This window comes from Malus sylvestris, chromosome 6 (assembly GCF_916048215.2).
Source record: "Malus sylvestris chromosome 6, drMalSylv7.2, whole genome shotgun sequence".
NCBI lineage: Eukaryota > Viridiplantae > Streptophyta > Magnoliopsida > Rosales > Rosaceae > Malus > Malus sylvestris.
Window position 1 is genome coordinate 29,753,052 of NC_062265.1, and position 26,115 is coordinate 29,779,166.

The following is a 26,115-nucleotide window of genomic DNA, read 5'->3' on the forward strand; positions in this document are numbered from 1 at the left end:
GTTTATTTAGGAAATTAATTAGAGATTTGATTTGATTTTGTAGTAGGGTATTTTTGGCATTTATGCATTAGGGTTTCTTAGGTTTACTGCTCTATAAATAGAGCTTGTAATTTAGTTTGAGAGTAAGTGAGTCACAATATAGCCTCTTAGGGTTTTGTAGCCGTTTCGGCATTCTCGTTTATTTAATAATGTTTGGGATAAAATCTGAACTTTGGGCCAGAGAGAAAGTCGGCCCAAACCCAAGGCCCAGAGGAAAACTTAGGAGGCAGGAAAGAGGCTTTCGGCTGGGCACAAGTTACAAAGGCCACCTGCTTACCTGCTCAAAGACCACAGGGGGTAGGCTATTCAGTCACTACACAGCCCAATAAAGTACTTTATTGGTGGCATTCATGTAAAAAAGCTAGTGAGTCATCACCAAACCGCATTCGGGCACCGCTATTGCTACAGGAACCCAAGCTGAAGTCGTCTATAAAAGGAGGAAGAGAAGACAGAATTAGAGACACTCAAACAAACAAACAAAAGCCAAAACTCTGCTCAAGCCAGATTTGCCTTCAACGAAGCTGTAGTCAGCACAAGCCTTCATCCCATTCGGGATAAACCTTCCCAAACCCCTGTAATAGCTCTGCTACCTTGTTCATGGTGGTATCGATTCATTTTGTATCCTCTTCTCCCCCGTCAACCCCTCTAAAAGCTTTCAGACCTCTGACAGAGCCACAAAGATAGATTTTGTAAGAAGTTCAGCCTTGGCTGATAAGGTTCAAACTTACCCGACTATCTTTGCTCTGTCTTTGTCTTTTCTTTCTTTTAAAAGCACAATAACATGTTATATATTCCCAGTTATATACAAGTTATTTCTAGCAAAGTCATAATGAAAATAAGTCTTCAGCACTTGAATCCGATCTGAATCGCGTCAGAGTTCAAATCAGATCTAAGTCTTAAGCCCGGCGGGCATGTAATTTAAAGATCAGTTTAAAAGTCCTTGGCCTCAAGGCATAAAAAAGAACTCTATGTGGACTCAACCCATCCACGACAATCCTTGATAAGCGAGAAGTCCGAAGTTACTTGGGGCGCAAGTAATCAATCTATTTCTCCGTTTTGTTGCTATTATATCTTGATTCGTAGAAAAGGCTTAAGCATGGAGTGAATTCTGATAGAAAGCCTCAAGGCCTACACCTAAGGCCCCACGAAGGCATCTATTTAGCTTCATTTCATGTTGCGGTCTAGTTGGTCCGAGTATAAGGATTAACTCTGATGGGAAGCCTCAAGGCCTATACCTAAGGCCCTACAAAGGCACTCATTTGGGTTCGTCCTACCTCTTGGATTCAGATAATCAAAGGTATAATAGTGATAAAACTCTGGCAACCATAAAAGACCAAATATGATACACCCAAGCGCTGGTTTAGTTTGACAGGAAGCCTCAAGGCCTATACCTAAGGCCCCACAAAGGCACCTGTTATATCTAACTTGGTTTCTCGGGCGTATACGTATTCAATCAAAGCTTAACACCCATTCAACATCTGCCATACTGAAGATGGCAGTGGCACGCCTGAGCACGACAAAGTTAATCTTGATTGTGAGCCTTAAGGCCTACACCTAAGGCCCCACAAAGGCACCCTTTCAAATTAACTCTGTCCTTCTCTTTCAGAACTGCCCGACGAGCTTTGCCCAAAGTGTGTCTTGCCCGACCAAGATCTACCCGACAAAGGCTTGCCCGAGCGAGCCCGAGAAGAAAGCAGAAGTACGACAGATACCCTCAACCGACGCCATTCTCCCAGGGGAGCTGTGTGCTCGTCCGCCAGGAGATTCCTGCGACGAACATAGTTTTGGCACGCCCGGTGGGATCCTCTGATCTGAAGATAAAGATAAACATGCCAGAAGATTTACAGAATACATTGTTTCAAATGCTACAGAGACTGAATGAAGCCTCCCTAGGCTCTAGAAATGAGACAGGTTTGGCTCCTCCTAAAGGAGAAAGACACAGGACTACCCAACCAGATGAGGTAGTCATAGTCAACCCTGTGTTGCCCTTTTCTGAAGCCCCGGTAAACATGCTCAACATGACCTGGGCAGAGAAAGGAAAAGGGAAAATTATAAGGGAAGAAGAAGAAGGGAAACTAGCCAAACGACCTACGGAAGGGATAGGCAAACCATCCGAGTACCCAAAGGCTGCCATAATCAAAGATCTGGTTATGTGTAGTGGCACGCCTGAGCACGACAAAGTTAATCTTGATTGTGAGCCTTAAGGCCTACACCTAAGGCCCCACAAAGGCACCCTTTCAAATTAACTCTGTCCTTCTCTTTCAGAACTGCCCGACGAGCCTTGCCCGAAGTGTGTCTTGCCCGACCAAGATCTACCCGATAAAGGCTTGCCCGAGCGAGCCCGAGAAGAAAGCAGAAGTACGACAGATACCCTCAACCGACGCCATTCTCCCAGGGGAGCTGTGTGCTCGTCCGCCAGGAGATTCCTGCGACGAACAAATAATATTCTTATTATTTTGTAATCTTGTTCGTTGCACACCCTGATATTCAACTGTAGGAACTTGAAGGTCTCAGGTCTGTACTGCCAAGGGTCTTGTTAAATTTATAGAGCATGCTGTTGCGGAATTCATGGGTGTCTAAACTGCAGAAGCTGTTTCGCCCTTTAAATTGTATAATGAAAAGAGTTTCATGAGAATTGTCATCCAGCTACAAGATGTCCATGATGAACTACTGGTTCTCAAAATGTTTTGAAGGTGCATCTTGACCTTTTTTCGTGGTGCTTCAACGCCAAGATACAAATCTGCCTACAGCGCTGCTTATTCGGCTTATGAGGGTTTGATAAACTTCTGGTGAAATTGCCCTTTTCGTTTATGAAGGTTTGATTTTCGTTTGTGGGATCCGAATGGCAAGAATGGTCATGCCAACTCAAAGAACTTTGAACAACTCTACCGAGTCGCTGAATCCACTGGTATCATTCTATGAATCTTTAGCTTAACTAAACGATAAGAGTAAATTATAGTAATGGTCCTTCAACTTTAATCAAATTAGAGCAATGGTCCCTCAACTAAAAATCAATTATCATTGGTCCCTCAACTTATCAAAATGTGTAGTTATAGTCTTTTTCATCAATTTCATCTAAATTTTGTTAGAATAAGTTATGTTGGAATGACAATTTATACAATTATGGTCCCTCAACTCATCAAAGTGTGTAATTATGGTCATTTTTGTCAACTATGTCAAATTTTTTGTCAAAACGAGTTATGTTGGAAGGACCATTGCTACAATTGGGTTAAAGTTAAGGGACAATTTCTGCAGTTGAATTAAAGTTGAGGGATCATAGCTGTACGTTTTGATGAGTTGAGGGACCAATGATAATGAATTTTTAGTTGAGAGACCATTACTCCAATTGAGTTAAAGTTAAGGAACCATAACTACAATTTACTCAAACGATCACTTTCTTTTCCTCCGTGCACCACTGTATATATGTTCTTTTTGGATGAAGTTCAATTGATGATTAAGCAGTTCAGCTTGCTTTACTTTGTTACTTGCATTGTACTCTAATGATGTTTAAATGTGGTAAATAGGAGGTGGTGAATCTTATTAACGCATTTCATGATTCATCTGCCCCAGAAAGTAAAAGCTAAAAAGAAATGTCTCCTTCTCCTCCTGTTTTATTTGCTTTCATGTTAAGCGGTCTTCTGGTGCTTTTACTTTTACATACATACATACATATATATATATATATATATATATATAGATTGTAGGCGAAACATTGATTTTGTTGTCTGTAGTTTGTCAAAATTCCACTTCGGCCCTTATAATGTAGTTTACTAATGGTTGTAATTTGATGATAGCTTAAACCCGTCAGGTATTTTTTGACAAAATTATCATGTGTATGAGTGTGTGAGGGTAAATGTGTGAAAAAAAACATAGAATTAGTACACTATGCCTTGAATTTTGTCTAAACTGAAGGTAGAAGATAAAAAAACAAGAATAAAAGTCATTCGTACACTACAAAAATTGTAGGATTAGAAGGGATAACTTTTTTGTCATCGGTAATTTATCATCTACCCTTGGGAGCAGCCTCTCTATAAATGGGGGTAAGGCTAGCCGACATTCACCTCTCCCAGATCCTGCGTAAAGCGGGAGCCTTGTGCACTGGGTACGACCTTTTTTTTTTTTTAGTAATTTATCATCTACCATCAACTGACCTAATTAAAAAGTCTGTCTATTTTTTCTTTAAATGTGCCTTGATTTTTATGAGTTATTTCATCTAAGCTAACATTCTCTATCAAACACAGCGCACAAGACTTCAATCGCGACAACTGAAACTCCCGAGATCGAACTACAACTTTGCCCAAACCACATGGACCAAAGTCATGCTTTGCCCTATAAAATCCTTGTCACATCCTTGTTCCTAAAAAAGAAGGTGATGTGATGAAAGAATTGGTTGAGAAGTATGGAGTTAGGTAGGTAGGTAGGTAGGTAGGTTTTCCATCTACAAAACTGAACGCCCTGTCCTCAGGTAGGTGGTACACTCTCTGGTCATTTCAACCTGTAAAAAAAAAAAAAAAAAAAAAAAAAAAAAAGACCACTATTAAAAAAAAAAAAAGTTGTTAGGAGCAAAAGCCTAGTCCGGGAGTCTTTAAATCTTCTGCACTCAAAATTTTTTGTGACCTCGTTGTGATCTATTTCATTTGTTGACGTCTGATCATTTATTTAAATTCCACTTGACAGTTTTAACTCTTTAACTTATATTCTTAATAAATAAAGATAAATTGAATAAAAAAAAAGACACGTCTTACTCACGTAAATAAGTGATAAAAATGTCACACCGAATTTTGGACACAGAAAATTTGAACTCTGGTTTGGGAATGCAAACTTCTGCTTTTTATATATTTATTGGGGTTGACAACTATATGTTAATGTCACCATTTTCTTTCAACAATTTATTTATTTATTATTCTTGTTGAGTGGAAACTGAGATTCTTGTAATTACATGCAGATTTAGAAAATAGGGTTGGAAGCTTAGGATATAATATTATAATGGTAGAAAAGAGGTTCCAAGTAGTTAAGTGGTTATGTGTGCTGGATTTGTTTACTGTTTGCTTTCCTTGTTGCTGCCCACATGCTTTTGCCTTAGAACAAGGATTTGCTTTACCTATAAAATACATAAAAAAATCATGCATTATATTTGCTTGGGAACAAGAAAGTTTTGAACTTTTAAAAGCAATGTGGATTTTTTAAGAGAAATAATTTTTGCACACGCTTTTTTTTTTTTGGTTCTTTAGGCAGTTTGCACACGGAAATAAATTACCAAATAAATTTTTAGTTTTTTAAAAAATTGAAAACTAAAAGCTGAAAATTGAGACCGAAATGATTATCCAACCGTCCCTAAATTTTTTAGCCTCGCTTTCCTTGTATTCGCTGGTGTATTCTCCTATCATGTGGAAAGAATTTGAAGAAAGAAATAGAAAAACACTATGGATCCATGCAATACTATCAACATAATTTTTTCTTTTTATAGAAACATTGTAAAATACAACAAACCGTGTTGTTGATAAACTCTTAAGTGCAAACGGCCAAACTACACACAAAGCTCCCCATGGCCCTTGTATGTTGGTCTCACTCATCCTTTTGTGTCTGGTGTCCTATACAAACATCCGACACAAGAAACTTTCCCTTTAATGACCTAGAGGCTAGATCCCACACAATACTGTCAACACTTTATATATATATATATATATATAAACACTACAAAATACAACAAACCATGTTGTTGATAAATTCTTAAGTGCGGACGGCCAAACTACACTCATAAAGCACCCCATGCCCCTTGTATTTTGGACTCACTCATCCTTTTGTGTGTTTGGTGCCCTATACGGATGTCCGGACACTAGAAACTCTCCCTATTATGCAATACTATCAACACTTTTTTTATATAGAAACACTGTAAAAATACAACAAAGAACAAACTCTTGATAAATTCTCAAGTGCGGACAGTCAAACTGCACACCCAAAGCACCCTTGGTCTTACTCATCCTTTTGTGTTTGGTCCCCTGTACGGCCGTCCGGACACAAGAAACTCTCCCTATATGGTCTATAAAGAAAAAATAATCAAATACCTAAACACAAGAAATAAGAAAAATAAACAAAAATTACTATGCTGTTATTATATTCATGGACACCTCACATTTCTTCCAGGACCTCCATAGTAAAAGTAAGTCCCCCACACATTATTTCTTCCCTGTCTTATATCGTAACAATTAGGGTGATCAGCCTGGAGGTGGAGATTTGCGAGTGGGAGCAAATTGTTATCCCAATCCACAACCTGCAAGTTTCTGAAATAAGATGCTTTTCCAAACCCAGCTTCTGCAAATTGTCCACTCCCCATTTGTGTAGATGTGTGGTACCCTCTAGATCTGCTATTTACAATTTCACCCCCAAATTGCACCATGCTTGCATGGCTCCTCAGGTGACTGAACAAGAATGCTGGCCAGTATCCAACCAGTAGGCCATTTCCAAATTCTAGCCACCAATGTCCATGCCTTGGATCCTGCCAAAAATACATGATTTCATGTTGATCAACTCTGTTTTAAACAAAAAATAGTTGTGATCAATTAGCTTCTTTTGTCTTGCAATGTTTTATTTGACTACATAATGATGAGTTTTTGGGCTTATATGACTGCACCAATATACTCGTTTTCTTGTCTTTCGATTCTCTTTTAATTTATCTAATTTAAATTTTGAAAAATTATAGAAGAATGCATAAAGAGAAAATAAATGCAAAAAGAAAAAGACATGCAGGATAAAACTGTAATTTTGCGTGATAAAGCTTCCAAAGCCAGTTGGAGGAGAGAGAATAAACATGTAAATAACACAAATGCCCTTCTAAATAAAGAGAAATTTTTAGTTGTAGCGGAAATACATATAGTACATTATGTGTTTTTATGCAAGTGATGAAAATTTTTAATTTTTAAGTTATTAAACACACATAACCGACCATTTATATAAGGACACTTGGTGTACCATTTTGTATCCCGATCACACTGAAAACCTCTTCTAAATAAAGCAGCAAAGTTGACACGTCTGGGATGACCTTGGGGAAGTGAAAGAATCTCACTCTTTAAATATAAAAAAACCTTGGGGCAGTGAAAGAATCTCACTCTTTAAATAGAAAAAGTGAAAATATTTTTGCTACACTCAAGTGACATTTTATTTATTCACTGACATTTTATTTTTTCACTGTATAGATCTTAAAATTTAATGTATTACCATCACTTATAGTAACGCGCAAATATATTCTCAAATAAGAAAGAAATAGATCGATTGAAAGGTATGTTTGGCCAAGTTGTTTATACAAGTGGACTAGATGAAAAAAAATTCAAAAAAGGTATTTAAAAAAAAAAACTGGTGAAAAAACACTTCTTGTTTTGGCTACCTTAAACCTGAAGGTAACAAACTGAAATTTCATATAAGAAAAATTATACATAAGACTAAATTTATCTAAACTATGAAAAGGGAACGTAACTTGAGCCAAAAAAAAAAAAACAAACAAACACCGCTTTAGTCAAATTAACTAGTAATATGTCCATATTTTTATCATATATTGACTTGAGTTTATTTTTGTTGTTTTTTGGATTTGAATATTGACTTGAAAAGCTCACCTTCCAAACCATCAAGCCAATGTCAAATTGTCTGCTACCATAAGAGGACCTTGGGGAGATTGCTGCTCCAATTGCAATTTTATTATTTGTTTGGACAAATCCAGAGCAAAGCAAGTTGTAGCATCCAGTTGCTTGATATGCATCTGTCTGCAATTATATATTAAGCAACAAAATTAGCACTAATCATACTTTATTTCCTCATAATTTATGTCTGCATTCTTCTCTATGCAGAAGAAAAAAGAAGAATTTAATTAAAAACTTTAATAGAACTCACTGTCCAGTATGTAAAGAATCTTGGGTAGTTATCTCCATACAACTCCGGGCTAACCTGGAAAAAAAAAAGGATAATCTTAAATTTCGCAATTAATAAATATTTTATACAAACGATATTAGGAGAAGAACCATACGACTTGCGCTTAAATTTTTTAAGAATCAAAAGAAAAAGACATACCTGCCATCCAGCTTCAATGGTGTTGAGATCATGGCCAAAAGAACCAGAGATAACCCAAATCTGGGACAAGCTAAATTCATACTGATCAGTGACTCGTGGCGCCCACACATTGATGCTGGCCTTTGCTCCGTAGTACTGATCTCCATTTACAAACACAACTGCATGCTGTAAAAATCCAACCCAAAATAAAGTCAACATATTAGTTGTTGACCACTGAATTATTGGACACCATTTAATAGCTCCGAGCGAGATGACAGTAGGCTGCTTTTGATAGTACCATGGCATACGTAGTGTGCAGTTTTACTTGTCTAATCCTTTATTGAGTCGTTATTAACAAACGAAAAAAATAAAAATAAAAGACTAACCTCATGGCCACTGCCAGAGGAGTCTCTCCTCACATGTCTTCTAGGTTTTCTGCCGAATCTTCTGAAGGAGCTTGCGCGTAAAATGTCTTTCTCTCCGGTGCGCCGGATCGGTACTGTTCCTTGTGGACATGATTCACCTGAGTCTGTCCATAGCTGATAGCTCTCACCTACTTTATCTGTGCTGTTATGGTTTTTGGGCCTGTCTGGTTCGTCCTGTATCATTATCCTAATTAGTCCCTTAATCATAAATTTACAAGTTAATTATCCCAAAATTGACAAAAATAGAATTATCCCAAAATTGAGAAGGGCTGTTGTGGAAATTACCAATGGCTTCTTCCCTTTGAGCTCAGGATGATCAAAAGCTGGTTGGAGATGAGATAAAACACAATCTATCACATCGCCATCTGGACTCTGCAAAAGAAATAAAACAAGAATCCACATCGTTAAATCTCAAAACAATGAGAAACGTAAATGACTATTTGATCTAACGACACTTAGTTTGCAGTAAAAAATAAACAAAAAGCCAATCAAGAAAATGTTAGTGACTATTTAGTCTAGCGGCGCATAATTTTCAAACCTTATGAATGACGTTTTGTCCTTCTCTATTTGTTTATATCCAGTAAAGAGTGTAGAAGGATAAAAAGAGAAGTGCGAAAATCACTTCCCAACGGAAAACTGCAGACAAGAAGAAAATGAAGATTTGCAAAGAAATCACTATCAAAGAAAAGGGAAATGCCATGCCTGAATAGTCTTGACAGCAGGCTTGTTGATTTTCCTTAAATATGTTTGGACTTGGACCCCCCTCAACTTGTTGATCTCCGAGCTGGTCCGAAATGTCCGATTGGCCGAGGAGGGGCGGCGTAGGCCGGAATCCGAGACAACCGGGTGGGACAATGCAGGAGTAAAGAGAGAAGAAGAAGCAACAAGAAGTAAGAGAACAAGAAGCATGGAGACGAATGAGAAGGAGGTGGAGGTGTGAGAATAAGTAGGAGGAGCCAGTTTGGAGGAATGTTTGGGTTTGATTAGGGGAGTAGGTTGTTGTTGCTGTTGTCTCTGTCTACTGTTTGGTACAAAAACGGAATCAGAGGTTTGTGTTTGGTTGCATTGGACTGGTTGTCTAGTTGTTGTTGTGTAGTGGGATATCACATTCCTCAGTTTTGTCCATGGAAGTTGTGGTGGATTAGGATTAAAACTTTCTTCTCCTACTCCCTTCATGTCCTTACAAAACATAAGCAACCATCAAAGATGTGAGAGTCTGCTGCTGCCACTGCCAGCCAGCTAAGTTGTTTGCTTGACTCACTACCTCACCATTTCCAGCATATAAACAACTCCCTCACTCTCCCTCTCTCTCTCTCTCGAACTTCTGAGGAGAGAGATTCTTGGGTTTTTCTTGGTTTTTGGTGTTCTGACACCTAAGAAAAATTTGCAGGCATGAGGATTTTAAAAAAGCGAAAGATGGGTGGGGCTGTACTTCCCCAAGTTTTAACTATTATTAGGGCTTTGGTCAAAAATGTTTTAAATTCTTTTCACAAAGAGGGGCAAGAAAGATATGGGTGATTCAAGTTCAGGTTTATTTACAGAATGGTGAGATATGCTACCGCTTGAGAGCTAAGCCAACTAGTATGGCTAACAAGTGACGGCCTATGCGTTGTATGCTTTTCTTTTTGGCTAAAAGAATGTCGTTGCTTCGCAAATAAGCTTCTCAAAACTCCGTTTCATAGTCGGAAGCATTTTTAAACTTCTGTTTTGAATATAAAAAAATGTCAAGGATTCAAATTTATTTTACGCGATTGTTATTACACCTAATTGCATTTTAGCATTTTGTACTTACTTTGCATGTGCATTGGAAGTATTTTAATTCTCGTCTCTCCAGCATTTACAAAAACATGTGTATTGATTATTCCACGTCCTGATTTTTCATGTGTTTGTTTATTTCTTTAATTCATAATTTCGTTCTAAATAAATAAACATGTCATGATATTACTAATTGTTAGAGGAACTGCACTAATCAAGAAAAATAATCTTTTTATTTTACAATTCTGAAAGCTCATTCCATGTTTGGCCCTTGCAGCATCTTACCAGTCTCATTATTTCATTTCTTTTTATCTAACTATAATGTTCTGAATATTAATTAACAAAATGACCTATCATGGTGTTGTTGTCACCAGTTACCACTAGGAAGTGAAACAGTTAGAATGCACAAACAACCTTACATTCTTAAGTGTCTTATACACTGTTCTAAAAAATTTCGCCTAGCGCGATGCTAGGTGGCTGGCCACCACCTCGATTAGTTTCTAAGGCGTTTGAAAATTAAGAAAGGGTGTCTAGAGCTGCCTAAGGGCCTATCTTGCCCACCGAGACCCGCTTAGGTAGCGACTCTCACTTAGACAGAAAATAGATAACTTTCATTTTGTATTTTATTTTTCAATAAATTGTAAGAGACTTGTCAAATATTTGGATGAACACTCGTTATATAATTGGTCCCCATGTTTTCCGCATGTTCTACTGCTATATAATCTATATGTCATTCTATTTAAGTATAAGTAAAAATTTCTTAATATGCAATATAATAAATTTAATTAAAATTAATAAAACCATCTGGACCCCTACTTATCACCCGACTAACGCTTAGCGCTTAATCTTATATATTGATCATTTCAAATTGGACCATGAAAATTACAAAAAAGAAAGATAAGTTCCTACTTTACAATTGCATAACTTTTAAGACTTATTATTGGTAATCAAAAGATTCCTCAATTACTTATTAGTTACGACAGAAAAGAGAAGAAAAAAAATATGTTATTGTAATTGGTTAGATCAAGTGAAAATTTGAGAAAAAATTCTGCACCATGTGGCTCTTGTGCTCTCTCAGCGCTTAACTTGCTAAATCGGTGTGCCTTATTGTTTGTTTACTGGATGGTCAAAGCTTTGAAATTCATCCAAAATTCAAAAAGTCAATGATATAGATAGTTTCAAGTTTTTAACTAAACAGAAACAAAACAAATTTGGGAAAACAGAAAATGATGACAAAGCTTATTAAAGTATTCTAATTCTGACTAACTAGCCACAATTTTTTGTTTGTTACAACTTACAAACGATATAATTACTCTAAGCTAAGTTGATAAAAATAAAAACAATTTAATCCGAAACTATAAATTGAAGTAGAATGTGTATCCACAGAGGAACCTAGAATTTGCCAACTGGCCACAATCACCGGGTCAATATCTATTTCACCCAGAACAGATCAAATTTATTGCTGAGTTTACCAAGGAAAACGGTGGATTATGATTTGATGGGTCACGGTGAATATTGATTAGATGGGTCCAATCCTGCAATCCATATCATAATCTATTGATCTTGAGTAGCTGACGCCAAAGGTCAAGCATCTCAAAGCCTCGTATGCCGACAATTTGTGATGACATATATGATGTAATGACATATATGATACATCCCAATAACCATCCAATAGACAATGGTAACAGAATTACTGTTGGAATTGATAGTCTAACTAACTTCAATCTGGGTGATTAACCCTAACTCTCGGAGGAAGATGTTAGGATCAATTTCGCGTATAAAACTGAGTTGATTTCGACCATTCATACTTGAAGAACACACAAAACATGAACATAATGATCTACCCATTTGCACGTACGACCAATAGTAACAATCTAGATCTATACCTTTGCTAGCTTAATGTCACAAGAGATTACATAATCTAAACCCTATAATAAGAGGCTGAGGGCCACATATTAGGCTCAAAATCTTAGAAGTTATTTGTCTTATCATACCAACGTCACATAATGTTAGTAGTTGATGTGTAATTATACTAGAAGTAATTAACCAGTTTGTACTTTAGAATACAATACTAATAAAAATACTCATGACACAAGTGAATTCAGTAACTCCACCTAACGATATTAAGGTTATCCCGAAAATAAGCCATTACAACTTTTTCTTTAGGATTACCAATTACGATTAAAGTTAAAAGATTCCTACCTAGATCTAGTAATTTTGTAATTATACCATATGAAGATATGAATCTCTAGGGCACTAGTTTGTGGGAGGCAGAAAGGTATGGGCCCTTTGCCAGAGTGCTTTGGCTCTCGTACTAGGGTCCTGGTCAAGCAAAGGTGCTTGCCACTTTCAAATGGCCCTCCCAATTCCTTATCACTGTTTGTTAATTATACACCATGCATTCTTTAAAATTCTCTCTTCTTTTCAGGAAAGACCCTCCACTCACTCACACTCCCAACAACTTCTGCAGCAACCAGTTTGAAGAATATGTATATATATTGGTCCACCCTCTAAACCACGCTCGTTAAGTAGTTCCATGCCCCCCCCCCCCCCCCACCCTTTTTCTGTAAAGGTCTCCCAGAATTGATTCCAGCTACAAATTATATATTATATATATTTATGTGAAAAGAATACATTTTTTTTGAAATTTTACATGGTTGAATTTGAAGTAATCGAAAAGATTATAAGATCCCTTAGGGTGGGTTATATTCTATAATTTTAGGGTTTGTGATTTGTGCTGGTAATCCATAAGGTTAATGTCATTTCATGGCATAAACTATATAAAACTGTAACTTTCTTTCTGGTGCATAATACTGTGTCACTTGACTTGGAGTGAAAGGCTGCCATTGTCGTGCTTTTTGAAAGGGAGCACCAACTGGCAAAAGGAAAATATTAGTTATCATGTTATTTTTCGTGGGGCTAGCTAGCTCGGATTATGCTGAGATTTGCTCTAATTCTTCAAGCTTGGTGTGATTAGGATGATTAGGATGATATAAAATTGTACTCAATGTCTCCATCGTCTGCTGTTTGTATTGTTTGTAGCAGAAGGCACGCACCAGCTGGTAGATTGAAGATTCTCTTGTGAATTGTGAACATGTAGTTATTAAAGAAGAGAACTTTAATGAAAAACTTCTGATACTGTTTACTTTTACGAAAAACCATATTTTTACACTAAAAAGTCAATTATGGTACTATTCACTTCACCCTTTATTTTGTCATTATCGTTAAAACTCAAAGTTTTTAAAACATTTTCATTAGTTTTCCTATTAAAGAATGAAAGAACAATATAATATAATCATAATTATTCATTGATTAAGATTGCAGGTTAAGAGAAGGGAATCTTATATTATGCACCATTTGGGTTCAGTTTGATCCCTATGTTTCTAAATATTGGAAAAATACAAACTCTAAATTTACAAATTGTTATATCATTGACCTCTTCGTTTATTTAGCTATCAAGTTAACTTTTGTTTTGTTGTCATAGCACTTGGAAAGTTCATTGCTTGTTTAAATGGATGCCCAACCAATAAAATGTGAATTACGGGAAAACTCTAACCTTCTAAATATGAAAAATCACCCACATATTGTCAACATAACATTCATGTTAGCAAAAGATAGGTCCATCGAGTGTCACATCAAAAAACATATATTGACTTGAGATTTAAACGTGCACTTGGAGTAATAGTATAACAATTTGTACCTTAAATGATGTTAAAAAAAAAATTGAAAATATATGAACCAAAATGGTACAAATTGAAAAAAATTCCACTGGCAAATTCACCAAATTTCTTGACCTAATTTTTCAGCACCCATCATAAGACAGTCCATTTTTAGCTCAGAAGACATATATAGTACAAGCACTAGCAAGCTAGGGTGAAGTACTGAATGCGATGCTTGCTTACCAAGCATGAGTATCTTGTCTTAAAAGAGTAGTGCCTGCAGAACATACTGCAGGAGTAAGCTATATAGTCCCACTATATATATATATATATATATATATATATATATATATATATATGTATGTATATGTATCTTAGTGCCTACCTTGAAGGTTGAAGATGGTGATAGTTCGTACAAATTCATAATTTGATATGAATGTGGTGACCATGTGATAGTTTACACTGCATACATATCTTAGTGCCTACCTTGAAGGTTGAAGATGGTGATAGTTCATACAAATTCATAATCTGATATAAATGCGGTGACCAAGTGATGTTTATCTTGTATAGGAGCTATACTATTTTACACTATATATATATGTGTGTATATATGAAAGAAAAAGTTGAAATTATTTGCCTTTTTTAAAAGGAAAACACTTTAAACCTTCAAAGGTATGATGGAATTGTACAATGTAGGGACTATCACAGTAACATGGGTAGCCACCATCGCCACAAAATGTTGGAACTTATATGGGTTTTTATTTTTATTTTATTAAAAGTTTGACAGAAAATATGGGTTGTGGTTTGGAGGTCAAAAAGATTTCTTAGCATCATGATTTACCCAGAAAAAAAATGAAAGAAAGACCAACCTCGAATTCTTCTGAGAAAACTGGTCTGGAAGACTGGAAGTGCTCAAGCAACTCAAGTACTAAAACCACTATCGGTTGCTAAACTTGACATTTTGAAAATAGTAATCATACTAATCTGGGAAAAGGGCTACCCACGATGATATATAGGTACAGGTTTTCAGTTGTGCTTTATTGACTAACTAAAAAAGATGATCCTAGCTGAAGTGATTAAAAACTCAAATACTCATGCACTTAATGTCCTACATTTGAATTCCAAAAATCGTTGCACATAATATTCACTTTAGCTTTTGTCCTTGCTCCACAACGTGCTTGGAGAGCTCAAACGGTTAAAAAAATTTACCCTTTCATTCGAGGTCCTGTCTTCAAATACTCTCTTCATTATCGTTTATTAAGAATTTTTACTCCTACATTTGAGGTTCTGTCTCCATATACAACCCTCCTTATTATCCTTTTTTTATGAACTTTTATGTATCACTATGAATGATCCTGTTTTCAAATCCCCCTTCCCCATTTTTGTTTTGCATAAAGGAAAAAGGGATGCTCCAAGATATGTGAAAACGAAATTGTTGCACATAATATTCACTTTAACTTTTATCTTTGTTCCAAGATTGTGGCCGCCCTTCACTTTCCAGCTTTCAAGTATTTGGTATTTTTCCAGTTTTTCAAAAATTGGTATTGAAAGAAACATTCATGGAACAACAGATTATGAAAATAAACAGATTAATTTGTACAATAAGTGGAAATGGCCTTAAGAGCAAATCCACCCCTAAAGACTTTGTGTCAGCACTCAGCCCATTTATCCACTCCAGTGAACAGTGATAGACTCTAATGAACAGTAATAGACCAATGCATCTCCATCCCTAAAACTAAATAGCCTAGTCAATTTTATTAAAATATTATTAATTTTTATTATAAAATAATAATTTGGTTTTTTACTTTCTGACTTCTTCTTCCCTTCTTCTTCTTCTAGAAATGGACCTCCTCCTCACCACACCGACGCTCCCCAAAAAATGGACCTCCTCCTCCTGGAAAAGAACCTTCTGGGTCTCTTCGTGGCAAGAAATTCAAGCTCCTGCCTGGTCTCATACTCGTACCCGTTTTTGGAAACTGGCTCCAGGTCGGCGACGACCTCAACCACTATAATCCCACCGACCTTGCCAAGAAATTCGGCAACTACTTCCTCCTCCGCATAGGGCAGCGCAACCTCGTCAGAGCTCACAAGGGGAATGGGGACATGGTGTTGAATATATGGATTTATCAGGGGAAGGGGGTTGATGGGGTTCTAGGGATCGGGTTCCAGGCGTTGGATGGGGTTCCGGATGAGAGAGACAATAGCCATGGCGTCAAATGAGCCGTCTTCTTCCTCTGTTGATTTTAGGCCAGCATGTGGACTGGCTTGGGCTAGGTGCCAGTCTATTCCACGGGTTGGAGTGAATTGGCTGAGTCCCAGCTTGTTTTTTCCACTGGGTGCTAGGCTATTCCACCTTCGGTGGAACTGCTCTAATTAGAGCAAGTCCACCCCTAAAAAAATGCGCTAGCACCCAACCTATTTAATCCACCCAGTAAACAGTGATAGACCCCAATGAACAGTAATAGGCTAAATGCATCTCCACCTCTAACAAAAAATAGCTTAGTCAATTTTATTAAAATATTATTATTTTTAATTTTTGACTTTATAAAAAATATTATTAATTTTTGATATTTTTCCGCTCCCCATTTTTCTGAAACCCTGCCCTCTCTCTCACCTCCAAGCCTTCCCTCTCTGCTTTCTTAGTAACTCCCACCTTACGCTGTCGGGCTCCTCCATGGCTGGTCGTGGTGTTGTCTGCTGCAAACCTCGACGCCAAGCCCACCATCCTCGTCTGAAGCTTGGAGAACCCGAAATCAACCTCTTACAATCTCAGCCCCGAGGAGCTCTGCACCAAGATCTTGCTCTGCGACGCGTTGATTGTGCGTAGCAGGACCAAGGTCACCCGCAAGGTGTTCGAGTCCTCCAGCGGGAGGTTGAAGGTTGTGGGAAAAGCTGGCATCGGCATTGACAACATGGATGGCCTGGTTGACATCAGATGGCTCGGCTGTTGGGTCTGTCAATTCTGGGCCGGTCTCTTGCCTGACTTGGGCTAGGTGCCAGCCTATTAGGCTGGGGTGGAGTGATTTGGCTGGTGGCCGACTTCTTTTGGGTGCTGGGTGCCAGGCAATCCACTCCCGGTGGACTTTCTCTAAGGAAATATCCATTTGTGCAAAGAGCATGAATTTTTTTGAAATTTTAAGTCCAAAAATAAAAGGGTGGTGCTATCTATACACCCATTTTTATCTCTCACACACTTCTTGTTAATTTCTGTCATCCAATCTTTCTTCAATTCATTCGATTCGATGGCCAAATGGATGTGTGAGAGGTAAAAAGTGGAGTGTAGATAGCACCACCTAAAAAAATCTTTCAAATTCGACTCTGGAAGGATCGATTAGAAGATGGACCAATCTGTTTCAGTCTATATAGATGCTCCATAGTGCATGAATCTCTTCCTCATTCAACGGTGGGTTGTATCACAAGCAAAGCATAATCCTCTCCTTTCATCTTTGTAGACGCTAAAAAAGAAGCATCTTCACATTCTTTAATAATTCTCTTTTTATCTCTACAGTTGAACTTTCATCTAATAAAGCAACAATGAAACTGATTGATTGTTGAACTACTTTGAACAACCATATATCTCAATTAGCTCCGCTGTCGTGTTCGATAATGTTCGTAATGGCTTCCCTAGAGGCTTCTCGTTGTAATTAACTGTCTTTCGTATATAAAAAAAATTAAGGACTATCTCAATTGGTCTTATTACAAAAGAAACTTTCAATTGTTGGCAATGAGGGAAGGCATAAGATCGGCAGCAGAGCCCTCTTGCAGTGGGATAGTTCGCCGGATGGTAAGCCTTCCGAGAAGCCTTATGGGACGATTTTCGAGAGCAGTGGGGCACGGTAGACACCTCATAGGAATAGGATCAGGAAGAAGAACTCAAACCCTACCATCAAACTTTCCAATGCAGAATCCAGAAGAGCCTCTAATCCTTCCAGAAGTATCGGCTTCTTTTCTAACTAGCTTCGAGCAGCAGTATGGCACCATGCATCCGTTCTTTTATGCGTGTAGTTTTATGGAGGCCTTAAAGATGGCAGAAGATGAGCATAAGTTCTTGTTCATTTATCTCCACTCACCGGAACACCCTTTCACACCTTCTTTCTGTAGAGAGACGCTGTCTTCGGAGGTGGTGGTGCAGTTTCTTGATGCTAACTTTGATTCCTGGGGAGCAATTGCAGATAGAGAGGAAGGTCTTCAAATGGCTGCAACTCTGCGTCCTACTTGCTTTCCATTCTGTGCTATTATAGCTCCCGTTGCTGGTGATAACATAGCAGTGTTGCAGCAGGTTAATTGAAACCTTAAACTTGAAGGATTTGAATGAACTTATCATCCATTAGTTCTAGATTTATTATTGAATGCCCAAATTTGCATCCATCAATGCTTAAATTAACAAAACTTTCCTGCAACGAGATGTCACTGTGACGGTATCCTAGGCGACTCAATGTCATGTGACACAAGTTAATTAAAACATATCATATATAATGCATATTCACTTGCTATGCCGCCACAGTGACACTCCCGTAAGTTTTTCTCTTTAGTAACAACAACAGTTTCAACTTCCAATACTAATGATAAGGATACTTCAACTCTCTTTGTTCTCTTCTTTGTCCATGCTTAGATGGAAGGGCCAATTACCCCAACTGAGCTGGTGGGGATTCTGCAGCGGACGGTGGAGGAGCAAGGGCTGGCGTTTCGCAGTTCAAAGGCCAAGAAGGCAGAAAAAATAATAGCAGACCGCCGTCTAAGGGAAGAACAAGATGCAGCATATCTTGCAGCTCTACAAATAGACAAGGTTTGTTTACACTTTTGTGTTAAAGGAAAATTTTCAGCAACACCCCTAAACTTACGGTTTTACTTTTGTCCGTTCAAGTGGGGAAACTAATGGAAAATGTAATACATTTAACGATAGAGGGAAAATTGATACGTTTTAAAATTTAATGGAGCTCAAAACCAAATAGAAAGTCTGAGAGGAACTCATATTCTTGCCTACTTGCAGGAAATGGAGAGACTAAAGAATTTACCTCCAGCTGTTAGACCTCATAAACCAGCAGAAGCCCCAAACAAAGCAAATCATGAGAGGCTTCAGAACCATTCTGTCAAACAACAGCATGGAAAAACTAGAGAGGCTTCCACTGATCCTCAAGATCCTCAGGCTGCCCGGATACTGATAAGGTTTCCGAACGGCGAAAGACGAGAGCAATGCTTCTTGTGCACAGACAAACTGCAGGCAGTTTACAGATACATTGATTCATTGGGTGTTCCTGGTATAGGTGGAAACTACAGATTGATATCAAGCTTCCCACGAAAAGTGTATGGAGTTGATCAAATGGGGATCACACTCAAGGATGCTGGCCTGCATCCAAGAGCAAGCCTATTTCTTGAACTTGTGTGACCGATATCAAATTGAAATATATTTGTATCAAAAACTCAGGCAGATTATTAGCTTGCAACTATATTAATGATCAAGATTAATATTTGGGTTAAGGAGAGGTGATTCCAAATTGATCCAACCTTTTAAAATATTCTAAATAACTACTCAACGTTTTGAAAATTTAACATACGTTCACTAATGTTAAGTGATGATGTGGACAAATATTGAATTACATTATAACTCTAAATTATTTATAGAGCTTTGAGTCCCCAAATTAATCACCTTTGCAGTTTAATTTGGCTTAAATGAGTCGAATTAGGGACTAGAGCTCAAAAAAGTGACGATCAATGAAAACCAACTTCAATATTTGTCAACGTCATACTTAACGTATGTGAAGCTAATGAATGCCCAGTTTTTAAAACAATAGTTATTGAAAATGTTTTAAATGATTATGGCCAATTTGAATCACCCAAAACATTGGGTAGTTATCTGTGTTTAACTCTTACTATATGTATCGATATCAGATCATGTAGAAATATGATTTCTTGTATTAAGTTGTGTGAAGTATTACAATATATAAGGTTATATCAATTTCTATTTAGATCGAAATCTTACACTAATTACAATCGAAAATTACATTCCTCTAATACAAATGACAATTATACAAGCATCAAGATTATATTTTTGTAATACAAACGATAATTACGAAGATAATTATCTCTAATTTAACATAAGACATCCGCCCCAAGGTCGTTTGTCTCTTCTGAATCTATTTACCAACCAGTCCTCTTAGACAAAAGATTTTTTAGCGTGATTGAAATACGGATAATACATTACGTGTCATTATACCAATAATAAAATACGTGTGTTAAAAAATTAATAACTTAAAAAATACAATATTACACTATTTATATAAGAACACGTGTTCTTGTCATAATGAAAATTTTTACCTCTTGAACAAATAGGTTTTTTTTCGGGCCTACGTGGCGGCACAGTGAGCTGCCCTCATCGTCCTCCTACCAAAAACCGCGATCGGATTCAGCGGTTTGAGACCACTTAATCAGAGAAAATGGAGCTCCGCAGTATCCGTAATCCCCTGCGTCATCTTCCCGTGCTCTCAAATTGCTCCTACCAAATTAAATCCTCCCAAATTCGCACTTTCTCAGTTCGGAGCTGCCGCTTAGACGTCAGCGAATCACACAAGGTAAGTGCACCTGCAATTCCCACTAACTCGGGTTCTGTTTGGTTTCTGAGAAAATGTGAGAAAGTGACTGAGAAAGTTGTAAATTATGGCTATTAGATATGCCAGCTGAGTTTTGAAGTTTGGATTCTCGGAAAATGTGGGGAAGTGGCTGGGAAAGTTGTGATTTATGATTCCTAGATGTACACGTTTGAATTTTTAAAATTTGGGTATTTTAATTCACATTCTGGGGAGCATAAAGATTTAATTTTTTTATGTTTCTTTATCTTTGGGTTTCTTACATTATCCTGAACTCTGTACTCTGTTTGGATACTCGGAAAATGCGGGCAAGTGACTGGGAAAGTTGTAAATTATTATTCTTGGATATGCAAGTTTGAATTTTGATGAGCATAAAAACAGATTCGTATGTTTCTTAATCTTGTTCGCATTGGTTTTGCTTACATTGTGTTTTGAATTGCTGATAAGAAAATTGTGGTTGTGCTTATCTTCTGTGCTTCGAGAAGTTGCAGCTGGTTTTGGAAGTGAAGGAGAAGCTTGAGAAAGATTATCGAAGTCTTCCTGTAGGGAAAAATGGAAGAGATGATGAGGATATGATCCTCTGGTTTCTCAAGGACCGCAAGTTTTCGGTCGAAGATGCTGTTGAAAGATTGAATAAAGCAATTGTATCCTTCGCTAGCTCGATCAATTGCATTATTTGCATTAGTCGTTGCTTGAACATGTTCAGTCACTTACATTTTACGTTGGAAAGGTTCTTTCCTTATAGAGTTTTCACACCTTAAGCAGGAAAAATAATTATGATTACAGTTTCTTTTTTGGTATTTCCCTAATCATGTGATAGAAATGGCGTCAAGAATTCAGAGTGTCCGAATTGTCTCAAGATTCAGTGAAGGATATAGCGGAAACTGGAAAAGCTTATGTACACAACTTTCTCGATGTTAACGGCAGGCCAGTTCTCATAGTGGATGCTTCTAAGCATCTTCCTGCTGTAAGTTTTATTCTTTTGGTCATGTCCGACTCCATACCATATAAACTTAATATTCTTGAGGTGTTACATACCAATTTTAATCAACAAAATAGTGTTAGTTTGTACACCGTTTCGAAAATTGTGATCAATCTTTTGCTACTTTTGGCTTAGATCAAGTTTTGTATGGTACATTGGTAACTGTACAAAAAGTGCCACAGGTGCATGACCCTGCTGAGAATGAGAAGCTCTGCGTGTTTTTGATTGAGAAGGCGTTGAGTGCCCTTCCAGAAGGGTGCGAAGAAATACTCGGAATCTTCGATCTACGAGGGTTTGGTAGAGAAAATACAGATTTAGATTTCATAACATTTTTGGTAAGCTTTACGAGCTACCTGCTGATTGATCCTTTGATTACTTACTTTAAAGAAATTAGCGTTTTTTCTTGTTGCTGCTTCTGCTTGTCATACATCATAATTAAAGAACTTTGATCTGCTAATCAGATTTTATCGTTTAGTTTTGATATTAACCGTCAAGACGATTATATGATGCCCATTGTGAGTTGATTCCTTATCTCTTGCAGTTTGATATTTTCTACTACTATTATCCAAAGCGATTGGGCCAAGTCCTCTTCGTGGAAGCTCCATTTATATTCAAGCCAATTTGGCTGCTCGCCAAACCGCTGTTAAAATCGTATTCTTTGCTGGTATGTATTGCAGTCAAAGATGAATATCTACGTACCATATTGTTCAAAAAACCTATTCTGGGTCAAAAGGAAGTTTCATAATGCGTTCTATACTGGAACGACATTCGAATTTGATACCTTTAGTATGTGCATATCTTATTAAGAGGAAGAGGATATCCTTCTTGAAAGTTTTGCTTTAAGAAGCTCCTCCACCTATTTGTGTAAGAGAAAAAGAAAAGGGGAACAAGTAAAAAACCGATGTAGCGTTACAAACCAGAAGCATGCTTAACCACAAAATTTCTGAAAGTTTATTCTTACTTCGTGACGTTAGGCAAACTATAGAGGTTTTCTCCTACAGAGTTCTTAAATTTTTTCTTCAATGAGGGCTGTCAATTAAGTTACGAAAGCGATTAGGTGTCTATTGTGAATCTGATGCATACTCCCTACTGCAGACTTTCTGCAGTCCGGACCTTAGTCCGCGACCTTCATTCATTTCATTTGAAGTAATTGTCTTTTGTTATCTGTCCACTTTCATTTCATTTGAAGTAAATTGTCTTTTGAAGGTGAGGTTTTGCTCCGTGGAGACCGTCAGGAAGGAGTACTTTACAGAAGCAACGGTGCCAGCTAAATTTAGAGACTGAGAAATGTTACTCTCAAGTTTTGACTTGATGCACTATGCACTAGAGTACATGTTTTTTTTGTAGAAATATATATGGCTTTCAATGTAACAAATTTCAATTGACAAGAAGCGTCGTGCTTTTGAGTTTTGATGATCCGTTACCGCGGAAGCATGTAGCATATGTATCACAACTTCTGTATTTAGCAAAGAATTTTTACTGAATAAGATGTGTATTGAAATCGAAAGAGTACGTAAAATCTAATCCATCATCTTCTGTTCTCTTACTGGCAAAGATGCCCTAGCTGCGCCTTGGTTGCCGATCATGGGCAGCTTGACTTGACTACACACAACTACCAGAAGAAAAAGAAGTAAAACAAGTACAAAAATGGGGGAGGATGCAACCTCCATGTTTAGGGTCAAAATGCTGGTCCGAGATCGACTTGTACTGGACCATAAATACTCTCCTTCGACCAGGGCAGCTCCTAATGTCCAAGTAACGTCTGGAGGACCAAAAACGATCTCTTTGTCACCAAGACACAGAGCATCCTCGACGAGTGATGCCATGTAAGGTACCCGAAAACAATATTGCCAAGCAAAATAACCATTTTGTGAGTTGCGGGTTTGGTCGGACCATGATTTGGAGCATAGTTGCTGGCCTTTCTCCCATATCTTGGGCAAGGTGGCTCGGCCACTCAAATTCAACTTGTCATAAACAGCGAAAAATCCAGATAAGGCGTGAAAGCGGGCTGTGGGGTGAGCAATAGCTGTCAAATTCACCATTTCACTCCCTGTGACAATGAGCAGGGAATGAATTACAACAGTGATATGAATCCTCAAAATCAACTTCAATAAGAAGGAAAAAGAAAGTAAACAGAGTAATGCAAGTAGAGTTATCGCGATGTAATGAACGAAAAAAGGGGAATTCAAACTTGGGAATGAAGACAGCCAAACTGAGACCCGTCTTTCACCCAAATGAATGTAAATTTTTTCTGAGATATAATTCTCCGTAAAAGTATGTGACTTTTCGACAAAGGAAAGACTTTCTTTAACTGAATGAGTTGAGTCAAAGTGCATAAAGATCAAGATTTTGAGAAAACGAAATAATTTGTAGCTGGTGGGGAATGAAAGGAGTGCTTACCATTATCAGAACATGGCCTTGTTCTTTGTTCTGCGTCAGATGTGCTTGAATTGATAGCAGCAGCCTGGCAAGTGTTCTGCATTGCTCCCAATCCGGTGCTCCAACCAGATGCACCGAAGGAAATTTAGTTTCTTGCAATTGGCCAATGACATTTTTCCGATCAGCACCATTTTGTTGGACACAACCATAGCACGTATAGTTTTGGACCACATCAATACGAAGACAAGGATGTCTGATCTCTAATACACCTGCAGCACTTTCTCTGCGTTGGCTCAGCATAGCAACTGTCCGATCAAATGCTTCATTTAATCCGAATTCTGACAATGAGTAAGCTAAAATCTCCTGTTCAACAAAGCCAAATTTTGATCTCAGCAAGTTTGCATCTTCTCTTGCGCCATCAGTTTCCACTACAACCTGCAACGATGAACCTCCCAAGTCGAGAAGTCCCAAAGTGGGTGACCTTGAAGGATTCTGAAAACTATGGATTTTATAATTTAGAGCAACCCAACCATAATAAGCTTCTTCTTTGCCACTCAACACCCTAATCCAACTCTTTTTGTACAAAAAAGAACATTCTTTTAGGACGGATTTGATATCATCTAAGACCTGCCTAGAATCCTCCACTGCCAATCTCCTTAATCCAGCAGTAGCTAGAACAAAAATAGGAGTCTCTCTGCGTCTTTCCGAAGGAACCTTATGTTCCGCCAATGTAATTAGTGGTTCCAAAGATGCTCTTACTCCCGACAAGTTTCCAACAAATTTATCCAAACCAGGCTCAGTTTGCAGACAGTGATACTTACAGCTCTTTGAAACCATACCCTTAGTTGAATTATCCGGATAAGAGTACAACAATGTAGGCAATTCCTTACCACTAACACCCATTCCCAGCCACTCGTACACGTTAACTCGGGTACCCGTGCTTCCACAATCAACAACCACAGTAAAGTATGACCCTTTAGATGCACTAGCACTACGGCCTTTCACGGAATTAAATCCGAAATAGGCACCAAAGAACAAGAGCATTATAACTATGATCATAATACTTGTTTTAAATGCCTGTTTATATTGAGTGGATCCCATGATTGAGAGCTTAAGTTTTGAAGGAGATTTGGGTTCCATAGATGCATCACCAACAAGAATGCATCCCAAATTTAATAACAGCTCTTTAACGCTCACTTCACCTTCAATTTTCCGTCAAACCCCACTCCGAAATACACTGATTGTAGGATTAGAAGAGAGATAAGTTTCAATTTAATGTCTAATCCCTTTGATGAAAAATCATTCACCTCTACCTTCACACATACCATGGATTATGATCCGATCCAATCCAATCCCGGACACCAAACGATCCCTAAATGTTATTGTTCCAAGTCAACTAGGAGATAGCACAATAGTCTAAAGTTGAAAACCAATCAATGTCCTACTTCCTTACTACTCAATTGATCAAATTCAAATCCAAATCGAAAACCATTCAACTGAATGTGACCTAATCGACATAACTTTCGCAATCTCAATTCGATGAAGCAAAATTGAAAATAGCCAGGCAAAGCTGCAGAAAAGGTCTACGCAAGCAAACTTCAGTATGTACATAAAAAGTGAGCTGGAAAACCTACAAAATCAGCATTGAACAAACAAATCTGTCATGCCTTGTTCGATGTCCAGGATTGGATTGGATAACTCGCTAGATTCAATCAGACAATCCTAAATACCAAACAGAGCACAGGAATGCAAAACCCAGCTGCCATGATTAGCCAAAAGCCACAAAGTTTCCATCTTTGTCAAGAAATCGGAAAAGTAGTTTGCTTAAAATGGGCATCACAGACGAAAATGATAGCTAGGCGAAAAAGGAGACGTGCAAAAAAAGGCATATAATATAATTATGCGGAAAATGACATGATTGAAAGAAAGAGATCTGAATCCAATCCAATCCACCCAAATCAAGAAATGCCTGAAAGAAATTAAAGCAAAGCAGCGTTTACCTGAAAGAAATGATTGAGCTGAGTTTTTTTTTCAACGGAAGGATCCATCCATCAGCCTTTCTATCTCCATAGCGCTGAGTCCTGACCTGCGCTTCCCCACCTAGTTCACCGATCTCGCCCATTTTTGTCTCGTCTGCTTATCGGCTCATGAATTCTTCAGACGGGGCCAGCATACATATTATCTACAGTAGGAGTGAGGATCAACACTTAACTACTTAACTGGAATAATATGGTTCAAATTCGTATTTAGCGAAA

The 26,115-nt window shown here is 37.8% G+C and overlaps 3 protein-coding genes, 1 long non-coding RNA gene and 1 pseudogene across 6 annotated transcripts; 2 read left to right on the top strand and 3 right to left on the bottom strand.

Moving 5' to 3' along the window:
* Positions 1-5,476: 5,476 nt before the first annotated feature.
* Positions 5,477-10,072, bottom strand: LOC126626153 (uncharacterized). 2 transcript variants are annotated; one of them, XR_007624616.1, is made up of 8 exons: positions 9,204-10,072; positions 8,787-8,873; positions 8,463-8,675; positions 8,098-8,262; positions 7,921-7,974; positions 7,647-7,793; positions 5,704-6,535; positions 5,477-5,671 (listed from the first exon to the last, which is right to left on the bottom strand). XR_007624616.1 is itself a non-coding variant. In XM_050295379.1 (7 exons), exons 1-7 carry the CDS (start codon positions 9,690-9,692, stop codon positions 6,158-6,160), a joined length of 1,533 nt encoding a protein of 510 aa, XP_050151336.1. In that variant the 5' UTR covers positions 9,693-10,072; the 3' UTR covers positions 5,477-6,157. The 2 variants fall into 2 exon arrangements, 1 of the variants encoding a protein (XP_050151336.1); XM_050295379.1 differs by having other exon boundaries at positions 5,477-6,535.
* A 7,274-nt stretch (positions 10,073-17,346) lies between these two features.
* LOC126626157 (plant UBX domain-containing protein 10-like) lies at positions 17,347-19,393 on the top strand. Its single transcript, XM_050295385.1, has 3 exons — positions 17,347-18,194; positions 18,528-18,701; positions 18,906-19,393. The coding sequence occupies exons 1-3, from the start codon at positions 17,640-17,642 to the stop codon at positions 19,299-19,301; spliced, it is 1,125 nt and encodes a 374-aa protein (XP_050151342.1). The 5' UTR covers positions 17,347-17,639; the 3' UTR covers positions 19,302-19,393.
* LOC126626168 (uncharacterized) lies at positions 18,222-19,063 on the bottom strand. The gene is made up of 2 exons (XR_007624629.1): positions 18,931-19,063; positions 18,222-18,686 (listed from the first exon to the last, which is right to left on the bottom strand). It is a non-coding gene; the product is annotated as an uncharacterized LOC126626168 (long non-coding RNA).
* An 844-nt stretch (positions 19,394-20,237) lies between the features above and the next one.
* LOC126626162 (phosphatidylinositol transfer protein CSR1-like) lies at positions 20,238-22,988 on the top strand. 2 transcript variants are annotated; one of them, XM_050295394.1, is made up of 6 exons: positions 20,238-20,484; positions 20,985-21,143; positions 21,320-21,466; positions 21,664-21,816; positions 22,023-22,145; positions 22,688-22,988. In XM_050295394.1, the coding sequence occupies exons 1-6, from the start codon at positions 20,350-20,352 to the stop codon at positions 22,763-22,765; spliced, it is 795 nt and encodes a 264-aa protein (XP_050151351.1). In that variant the 5' UTR covers positions 20,238-20,349; the 3' UTR covers positions 22,766-22,988. The 2 variants fall into 2 exon arrangements, with proteins under 2 accessions (XP_050151351.1, XP_050151352.1); XM_050295395.1 differs by having other exon boundaries at positions 20,239-20,484; positions 20,991-21,143.
* Positions 22,955-26,059, bottom strand: LOC126626156 (probable apyrase 7; annotated as a pseudogene).
* Between the last annotated feature and the right edge of the window lie 56 nt (positions 26,060-26,115).

Excerpts from the sequence above, each read along its gene's own strand:
- LOC126626153 (XM_050295379.1), bottom strand. The coding sequence starts at position 9,692 with ATGTTTTGTAAGGACATGAAGGGAGTAGGAGAAGAAAGTTTTAATCCT. Across the intron at positions 8,874-9,203 it reads CTGCTGTCAAGACTATTCAG|AGTCCAGATGGCGATGTGAT; the intron begins GCATGGCATTTC and ends TTTCTTTTGCAG. Across the intron at positions 8,676-8,786 it reads TCAAAGGGAAGAAGCCATTG|GACGAACCAGACAGGCCCAA; the intron begins GTAATTTCCACA and ends ATAATGATACAG.
- LOC126626157 (XM_050295385.1), top strand. The coding sequence starts at position 17,640 with ATGAGGGAAGGCATAAGATCGGCAGCAGAGCCCTCTTGCAGTGGGATA. Across the intron at positions 18,195-18,527 it reads ACATAGCAGTGTTGCAGCAG|ATGGAAGGGCCAATTACCCC; the intron begins GTTAATTGAAAC and ends GTCCATGCTTAG. Across the intron at positions 18,702-18,905 it reads CAGCTCTACAAATAGACAAG|GAAATGGAGAGACTAAAGAA; the intron begins GTTTGTTTACAC and ends GCCTACTTGCAG.
- LOC126626162 (XM_050295394.1), top strand. The coding sequence starts at position 20,350 with ATGGAGCTCCGCAGTATCCGTAATCCCCTGCGTCATCTTCCCGTGCTC. Across the intron at positions 20,485-20,984 it reads ACGTCAGCGAATCACACAAG|TTGCAGCTGGTTTTGGAAGT; the intron begins GTAAGTGCACCT and ends TGCTTCGAGAAG. Across the intron at positions 21,467-21,663 it reads CTTCTAAGCATCTTCCTGCT|GTGCATGACCCTGCTGAGAA; the intron begins GTAAGTTTTATT and ends AAAGTGCCACAG.